We start from the raw sequence: 9,750 nt of genomic DNA on the forward strand, positions 1-9,750 counted from the left end.
AAGAAAAGGTCTACAGAAATAGAGAAAGATAAAAGCCCAGATGCAAAAGGTAGATGGGATAGTTTAAGAAAAGCTGGCTAGAAACAAGCCAAGCTACTGCTGGGCACTTGTAAGTAATTGAAGCATGAATACTAGAAACTCAGAGAAATTGGGGCTCACCTCGAAGATCCGAAAAGCAAAACAGCCAGCCAATGGCTCTTACTTACCTCAGTCCGAAATGGCAATCCTGCCTCCAAGAATTTTAGAATGAGACCGTGTCAGAGCTGTCTCCTCACATTTTATAATCCTCTGTCAGGCTGGGATTAAAGGTGTGCACTAACACCTGGTTTCTATGGCAAGCTAGGTGGCTACTGGGATTAAAGGTGTGTGTCATTGTTGCCTGGTCTGTAAGGGGCTGACCAGTGGGGCTGTTTTACTCTCCTGATCCCCAGGCAAGCTTTATTTATTAAAATACAAATAAATTGCAGCTACAAGTAAGAATAAGACCCCATGTGTGATTTATTTGGGAGCTGGGTAGCGGCCCCCCCCCCAAGAGTAAAAGAATAAAAAACAATGACATTTTGGTGTTCCAGCATGGGGCTAGAGTAAAAGAAAGTCCAGCGACATGGGGCTTGAACTCAGGTTGTCAGGCTTGAATGGTGAGCACTTTATTGGTCGAGCATCTCACTGGCCTTTGACGTGTATGAACTGTGTTGGAGCTGCAGTAAAGACATACTTATTAGGATAGAAAGACAGTAAAGACATTTTTGTTTTGGTTGAAAGCCTTAATTGCTTGCATCTCTGATCTGATGTTGTTAGATCATCACAGCTCTGCTTTTGACACCTTACGGATAAGTCATGTCCTGCTCATTCAATGAGCTTCCATTTTGTTATAGTTTGTTTACCTTAAAAATTCAATTTAAATCTTACTCCATTTTTTATCTTTGTGGACCCAAGGAAGAAGAGGGAGAAGAGGGAGCGAGAACAACAGAAGAGGTAGGGTCTGCATCTTTAACTGTTGGTTTAATCAACTTAGTGAAAATGTTTGTTGGTGACACCAGTGCTGCTTTAGCTACACTCCTCTCATGTGCGTGCGTGCGTGTGTGTGTGACAACTGGAGGTCAATGCCAAATGTCTTTTTCAGACACTCTTCATCTTTGAGTGGCAGGTGTCACTGTGAGCCCTCAGCTCTAGTTTGGCCTCTTATTCCCATGGTGTCTTTGGCTCTTATGCGTCTCAGTAATGATGCGATTTTGTAAACACTAGACAGAAGAGGTGACAGAGGAAGGAGCGGAGGGAGAGGCAGAGGAAGAGGAAGCTGAGGAAGAAGCAGGAGAAGGGGAAGACTCTTAGGCCTTTCAGGCCGGTTCATCAACCATCCCAGGTAGGTGCGGAGTTCCGGGCTGAGTGGCTTGTCCCTACGTGGCCCTGTGTGACCTCTCATGAGGTGTGAGAAGCATGAGCACACATCTCTCTGCCCGCATCTGTGCACTGCAGGGCTTCAGGCTACCATGTGTATGACTTGGCTCTGGGGCAGGATGGGAAAAGAGCACTCTGAGCAAAGGAGGGCTGGCATGCATACATTTCCTCCTCCACGTGACCTCTATAAGAGCTGGCACAGAAGCAGCTTTTGCATGTCCATGGCACGAATGCCGTTCATCACTGATGAACCTGGCGGCAAATCTGACCTCAAAGTCACGGAGCTAGCTGCTGGTTCATGAAAGACAATTCCTGCAGCTCTGCGTGTCGTCTTGAGTGCTGGGTAGCCTGGCCTCACTTATTAATATTAACCAAACACTCGTGTGTACATACTGTGGACGATGAGACATTTGGTGAGTTTTTGCTCCCTTGTGGTTTTACACGTCTGTTGGTGGTAAAACAGTAACTACGCATTCTCTACAGGTGGGTAGGTACCGTGTGATTATGTTAATAGGGTAAGGATGGTTTACAGTAGGAGGGCATCAAGGACACGGTGGGATCCTTGCCTAGCGCAGGCTAAGTGAAAACCCTACAGATCACTTGATGCTGTGAAACAGCGGGCTTCAAGAGACACAAGGACAACACATTTGCACGAGCCAGGTTGCTGCTCTTGTTGTCCTTTTGACCGAGTCAGAGGCAGTGGAGCTTTCTGGGAGGGACCTCCCAGTTGTTTGCCACCACTTAAAAACAAAAATCAAACAAAGAATAAACCAAACACTGAACAAACCAGAAACCTAAAAGCGTTTTAGTCTCCTCGCTGTTTATATCACACCTGTACCAAAAAAACACGAGTCAGATTTCTGGGCTGTAGCTGTGAGCGCAGCTGAGAAGGACGCAATGAGGGTAAGTACCTGGACACACAGTAGGTCACCAGCAAAGGCCTGTGATAATGAGGGATAAGTACCTGGACACACAGTAGGTCACCAGCAAAGGCCCGTGATAATGAGGGATAAATACATGAACACACAATAGGTCACCAGCAAAGGCCCGTGATAATGAGGGATAAGTATCTGGACACACAGTAGGTCACCAGCAAAGGCCTGTGGTGAGGGATAAGTACCCGAACACACAGTAGGTCACCAGCAAAGGCCCATGATAATGAGGGATAAGTACCTAGACACACAGTAGGTCACCAGCAAAGACTTGGTGCCTGACTAGAGACAGGTGCACAGAGGGGTTCATACAGAGATGGAAAAAGAATTCTTCAGTGCTCTGAAGTAACAGTGGTGCTATGTACGAAAGAAGATGGAGAGAGAACCACAGAAGAGGTGGAGCCCACCATCTTTAACCGTTGGTTTCATCAGCTTAGTGAAAACATTTGTTGGTGATACCAGTGCTACATTTTTTCTTGTGTGTGTGTGTGTGTTTGTGTGAACAGTGTGGACATTCTTCCTCAACATTCTTATGGACAAGATGCTGATACCAAGATGGTTAGTATGCCCAGGTGGTGGTGGTGCACACCTTTATTCCCAGCACTTGGCCAGAGGCAGAGACAGGTGGATCTTTGTGAGTTCCAGACCATTCAGGTCTATAAAGTGAGTTCCAGGACAGCCAGAGCTACACAGAGAAAAAAAGAAAAAAGAAAAATAAGACAGTTAATGTTTTGTTGGAGCTGGTGGGGATGTCTGTCACAGTTCATTATTAGACTATAGAAGTATTGTGCTCCATTTATATTACAGTAGATCTGGGGCATGGCTTGATGTCTCCCCACCACTTTCCTTCATGCTGGTGACACACAGACCTCTCAACTGTCTGTTCCTCTGTAATGATTCCACTGCTAAGGAATGATTTGTGGCTCATATTTAAGAAAGAGAAAGTTGGCAGTTTTATGAAATCCCATCTGAAGAATCAGGAAAAAACCGCAAAAGTGATGGTTTTATCATCGAACCAGCAGCAAAGCCAAAGGCTACAGAGCCGCAGCCTCAAGAGCACCATGCAAATCCACTGATAGCCACGCTACTTGCAGGGTTCCTTAAAAACTATGCAGTTTTAGTATGATGACCATGAAAATACCGAATGTGAACTGGCTCAGCGGAGAGAGATGCCTTAGTGTTTGGATGGTGTCCAGGTCCAATTCCAAAGTTAAAATAAAAATGAAAGACCAGTGTGAGGCCGTGTGGATCATTTTGTCTGTTTCTCTGAGGGTGCTGGGTTGGAACTCAGCCCACTGCAGTCTGTTAAATACCTGGATGTGAAGGCGTGGACCAGAAGGCTCTCGGCTTCTCCCTTGGCTCCCACTGGTTCAGTGACTTTCTTTCAACTGTGCCATGGTTGGCAGCAGGACCCATGTCTGGGAACAACTCAGCTTCCACAGGCCACCCTGTCTCGGTGCCTAGGAATTCATACTCAGTTTGAAAACACGATCTCTGGAGAACATGACAGTGAACAGAACCGTGAAGACAGACAGTCTCCTGTCCAGTTTAGAGTTAGACTACAAACTGGTGCTTGAGTCTGAGAAGCGAACTCTATTTCCCGAGGCCGGAGAGATGGTTCAGTAATAAAGAGTACTTGCTGCTCTTCCAGAGGACCAAGCTTAGTTCCTACCACCTACCCTGCCTGCAACTCAAGCTCCAAGGGATCTGATGCCCTCTTCTGGCCTCCACGGGCACCCTCATATGTACATCACACACACTCACACAGTCACACGTATGAAAATAAAGATAAGTAAATAAATAGACCCTACTCCCCAACGCTTGCCTCTCAACACGGCCTCCTACTGTAACCTTGCATTGCTGGAATTCCCTCCTAGGGACTCAGTTGTAGATGCAGCCTCTGCTTTCCACGAACAGATAGCAGGGAAGCTAGTTAGAAGGCCGGCCTTTCTTCTGGTGTTTGATATGTTAGCTCTTGCAGCCAGTGCAAATCTGGCTTGGTTCTCACCAAACTTATTTTCTCTTCTCTGCTCTGGGGCCAGAAAAGGTAAACTGTGGTCCCATTAAATAGCAAAGACTGTAGTAAACACTCCCGTCTTTAACAGTCTTCTCCCACTCCTTCCTTTCTTTTAGGATATCCGAGCCACGAGGCCACATTTCAACTCTCTCCACTAAGTTGGTAAAATCTTCACCGAAGACTTGTGCCCTGCGATGCAGTTGGGTGTGTTTGGGTTCCCACTGCACTGTATCACCGTGAGCTGAATGTGAGGACTGCACGCGTACTGTGCCTACCATTCTTGGTCTTTGCTTAGTTTTTGTTTCTTTTGCTGCACATAAGTAGACCTTCCGTTAATACTCTGCGAACAGTCTTACTGCGATGCAGAAGGAGTGTTTCCCTGTGTACTGCTTGTTTAAGGCTTGGCTTTCAAAATGAAACACTTCCCGGAGAGCAATCGTAAATAAAGATTGATAGCAAGAATCTGTCTGGTCTTTCTGCTTTCTTTCCCCTTTCCCTCTGTTCACGTTTTTGTCTCCTGTGGACTTGAACTTGCTCTGTCTGTTCAGACTAAATTGTCTGTATCCCGAGGTAGATTGTTTCTGTTGCACTAATTGGTTCAGGTTGTCAAATGGAACCGATTGTCTTGTATCACAGCTTGTGTAACACAAAGTGCTATGTATCCTGTCTGGACCCTGCAGGGATGTGGCTAAGACAAGATGTCTGCTGCCTCATGGCCTGAACATTTCTGAGGTGCAGGAACAGTTACGTCTGCTCCTCTGGCTGTTGACCGATTTGCAGCCTTAGCCTGGGGTGTGCGTTAGCAACCGCTACTGCAGTCGTCATGGGTGCATGGTACACACACATGTGTTTATATAAAACATCCACACACATAAAAATAAATAAACTTGGGGCTGGAGAGATGGCTCAGCGGTTAAGAGCATTGCCTGCTCTTCCAAAGGTCCTGAGTTCAATTCCCAGCAACCACATGGTGGCTCACAACCCTCTGTAATGAGGTCTGGTGCCCTCTTCTGGCCTTCAGGCATACACGCAGGAAGACTATTGTATACATAATAAATAAATAAATAATTTAAAAAAATCTTAAAAAAATAAATAAACTTTACAGTGTATAATTTTTTCTAAAAGTAAAAGATCAAGCCAGGCAGTGGTGGCCCACACCTTTAATCCTAGCACAAGAAAGGCAGAGGCAGGGAGATATCTGAGTTCAAGGCCAGCCTGGTCTACATAATGAGTTCCAGGATAGACAGGGCTAAAGAGAAAAGCCCTGTCTCAGTAAATCAAAAAGCAGATCAAATGTTCAAAGTCAGGTTAAATTCATAGTGAGTTTATAACAGAGCAAGCTAAATATTATAGAGAAAATAGTGAGTTTATGAAGATATGCCGCATTGAGAAGCAATGGCTCTCCTTAGCTACTGAAAGCAACCGAGGACTGCACACTCACCTCGGACTCAGCCCCTACCAATCTGCTCACTAGCTGCTCTAACCTTATCTTCCATTCACCAGAGAGTGTGTAATGGCCACAAGATGTCCCTGGGTCCTGAAAACCTCCAGAGAAAGGTCTGAGTAATCTACGTCCTTCAAGAACTTCTAATAATGTCCTTGGCTGCTGAGACCATAAACTCCGTGTACCACACTCAGTCCTGTCCGAAAAACACCACTAGAAACCTGTGAGCAACCTACGTCCTCCATCTGCACCCAGCTGTGTGTGCACCTGCTTGGTTTCTGTTCAAACTCACCCTGAAATACATTCCTACCTCCCCCTTCCAGAACCACAGAAAATGGGCAATGTGGCCTAGCCTGCTTTGGGGGTTTCCTCTGAGCAAACTGTTAGGAAGCTCCCTACTTACGGTCTTACGTCTATGCAGAAGTTGATGCACATAAGATTAAAGTCTTGAGAAGGGAGCAAAAGCTTGCATAAACCAAGCCTGTCAGTCAAAACTGAACCACCTGTGCTGTGCCCTTGGCAGCCAAACTCCTTATCTGACACCCATAAAAGAAAGCCCCAAGCAATAACAATAAAACACATTTCTTCTGATCTGTACTAGCACTTCGTTGGAACTAAGCAGTCCTGCTGCTTCACAATCTTGAATCATCCTTGGAAACATCCGGCCCAGAACCCGCCACTGACCAGCAGTAACAATCAAGCATTCATAAGTGGAGCCCTGGGTCATTGCTCCGTACACGGTCCGGTCCTCACTTCCTGAGACCATTGTCCTTTCCATTTCCTTCCTCCAAAACACATGCGGAAAATAAGCAAACCAAGAAATGCACAGTAGGTAAGCAATAAATAAAATAATAAGTAAATACCAGGGGGTTTAGCCACGCTCTTACTACAGAACCTCAGCGCTCGCCCTGTCCCCTTCCCTGCAACTGTTGCCACCGAGCCAAACAAACCGGAATTCAGACACATTTTCCCCTCACTAAATTGTTCAAATCACGCTCTCCTCGTTTTCTGAGACAACGTTCCGTCTCAGGCTGGATGCTCTCCGGGAGGGCATTTCACTAGCTGCGGATCTGCTCTGTCTTGAGTCTGCAGCGTGCGGGTGGTTATCGGAGGACGGAGGACGGTTAACATCCTTGATGACGCAGCTGCGTGTTTGTGAGAAGCAGACAGCAAAGCAGCAGTCAGACTGCTCTGGCCATCGGGGTGTTTTAAGGCGGACTCTGAGGAGAGACTGAGGTCAGGGACTGCACCTATGTGAGGAGTCTGTGACTGCTAAGAAGGCACCTGGGTCACTCAGGAACAGGCTCCCTCTGGTTCTCACGCTCACTTATCTGTTCATAAAGCAACCAAGAGCGGGACGCTAGGACTCATTTTCTTCCCTCCGGAGTCATCGGCCTGAAAGCTTGTCCTGGCCACCACCACAGACAGTAGCCTCCCCGTGCCCACTAGAACAGAAAACCCTTTGTTATAGGGATTAACCCCCAACCCCAGAGCCTTGAGTTCTGGGAGCTACTTTGTGGAATGCTATGGTGTTGCCATGGTTACCAGACTTCCCTTCACAGTGGGTCCCTAAACCTTGACACAAAACCTTCAGGAAAACAAAAATAAAATTCAAATTGAAGTGCAGACTATGACCAGCTGTTGGTGTGGAACAATGATTTGGAAGAGGAAAGACAGGAGAGGGGACTGGGGAGAAGCGCCCCCCCCCCCCCCGGGGTAAAGCGCTTGCAGGGTGAGCATGAGGGCTGCAGTGTGGACCCCAGCACCCAGGTAAACACCAGTCATGTGCGGTGGCCGCCTATAAATCCAGCAGAAGGTAGAGACTGGATCTCTGCGGCAAACTGGAGAGCTCGACTAGCCAAATCCGTGAGCTCTGGGTTCAAGTGAGAAAATCGAGGCCAGCCTGGTCTACAAGAGCTAGTTCCAGGACAGGAACCAAAAGCTATGGAGAAACCCTGTCTCGAAAAATCAAAAAAAAAAAAAAAAAAAAAAAAAAAGAAAGAAAGAAAGAAAATCGGCCTCAGTAGACAAGATGAAGAGCAAACAAGGAAAACACCCAACGTCAGCTTCCAGCCTTCACATGTGCATTCCATGTACACACTGATGCAGGCACCTCTAAACACATGTGTACCCAGACATAAGCAAGAAACCACACACACATACATATACACACATACATACACACATACACAAACAAGGTATGTGAAAACAGGACTTTGCTCACCATCTGTAATTGCTCACCGTCTGAGTTTTCCATCGAGCAGCACAACCCATCGCGTGCTCCCCAGGTTGAGATCTTGTATGAACAAGCTTGCTTTTCTGTTTGTAGTTACACAGTTTCTACTGGGCTCATTCTCTGTCACTGAAGAGTAATCTGCTCTGGTTCCAGTACTCGTGAGTGGGGGCTGGAGAGATGGCTCAGAGTTTAAGAGCACTGGCTGCTCTTCCCAGAGGTCCTGAGTTCAATCCCAGCAACCACATCATGGCTCACAACCATCTATGAGATCTGGTGCCCTCTTCTGGTGGGCAGGCATACATGCAGACAGAACATTGTATACATAATAATTAAATTAAATAAAAAAAAAACTGTAAGCCAGTACTCATGAGTGCTGTGGCATAGGCACCTTTACATGGATATCAGCATCGTATCTACTTCACGTCTCTCAGTAAAATAAAAACACTGGGGAGATGGTTCAGTGTGTAAAGGGCTGGCTGTGCAGGCTCCAGGACCGGAGTTCAAATCCTTAGAACCTACCCCAGCCAAGTGCAGTAACAGACATCTGTAACTGTGCTCCTAAGGCAAGACAGCAGGCAGAAGCAGAAGACTCCAGAAACTGGTGGAGCCGCCAGCCTGGGGGGCAGAATGGTGGACGGCAAAAACAGACATACATGCAGGCATAACTTGAAGGTGTTTATGAGTTGTAGAAGTTCCTTGGTAGAATTTTTAGGTTCACTTATGTAAACTATCATATCAGCAAACAGAGTTTGACTTCTTCTTTTCTGATTTGTATCCCCTTGATCTCCTTTTGTTGTCTTATTGTTCTAGCTAGGACTTCAAGAATTATATTGAATGGATATGGAGAGAGTGGACAACCTTGTCTTGTTCCTGATTTCAGTGGGATTGCTTTGAGTTTCTCTCCATTTAGTTTGATGTTGGCTGTTGGCTTGCTGTATATTGCCTTTATTATATTTAGGTATGTTCCTTGTATCTCTGCTCTCTCCAAGACCTTTATCATGAAGGGATGTTGTATTTTTTTCAAAAGCTTTTTTGGCATCTAATGAGATGATCATGTGTTTTTTTCCCCCAGTTTGTTTATATTGTGCATTACATCAACAGATTTTCGAATGTTGAACTCTCTCTGCATCTCTGGGATGAAGCTGACTTGATTACTTTGGATGTTTTTTCTGATGTGTGCTTGGATTTGGTTTGCCAGTATTTTATTGAGTATATTTGCATCAATGTTCATGAGCGAGATTGATCTGTAATTCTTTCTTGGTAATGTCTTTGTGTGGTTTGGGTATAAGGGTAAGCCTCATAAAAAGGGTTTTGCAATGTTTCTTCTATTTCTATTTTGTGGAATAATTTGAGGAGTATTTGCATTAGTTTTTCTTTGAAAATCTTGTAAAATTCTGTGCTGAAACCATCTGGCCCTTGGCTATTTTTGTTTGGTAGATTTTGATGACTGTTTCTTTTGCTTTTTTCTTTTTTTCCCCTTTTGTTTTCTTTAAGGTATTTGTTAATGTCTTCCAAGTTTTTGTTTGTCTTTTCCTCCATTTCTTTGAGGGAATCTCTCATTTCCTCTTTAAGAGTTTCAACATTCTCCTGAGGTTATTTTTTAGGTCATTTTCTTCTGCTTCATATAGATTTGGTTGTTCAAATCTTGCTTTTGTAGGGTCTCTAGATTTTACTGGTGTCATGTTGCTCTTTGTGGTGTTGTGTGTGTTCTTACCTTGTCTAC

The 9,750-nt window shown here is 45.4% G+C and overlaps 1 protein-coding gene across 3 annotated transcripts in view; it reads left to right on the forward strand.

The window, feature by feature from the left end:
* The window catches only part of Sh3bgr (SH3 domain binding glutamate rich protein), a 30,909-nt gene extending 26,098 nt beyond the window's left edge, over positions 1-4,811 (forward strand). For all 3 annotated transcript variants that reach the window (XM_075961143.1, XM_075961133.1, XM_075961152.1), the window contains exons 6-8: positions 937-975; positions 1,246-1,363; positions 4,464-4,811. In XM_075961143.1, the coding sequence (XP_075817258.1) occupies positions 937-975; positions 1,246-1,332 (126 nt within the window). In that variant the 3' untranslated portion in view covers positions 1,333-1,363; positions 4,464-4,811. The remainder of the gene's footprint in view (positions 1-936; positions 976-1,245; positions 1,364-4,463) is intronic.
* Positions 4,812-9,750: the final 4,939 nt, after the last annotated feature.

This window comes from Microtus pennsylvanicus, chromosome 1 (genome assembly GCF_037038515.1).
Source record: "Microtus pennsylvanicus isolate mMicPen1 chromosome 1, mMicPen1.hap1, whole genome shotgun sequence".
NCBI classification, from domain to species: Eukaryota; Metazoa; Chordata; class Mammalia; order Rodentia; family Cricetidae; genus Microtus; species Microtus pennsylvanicus.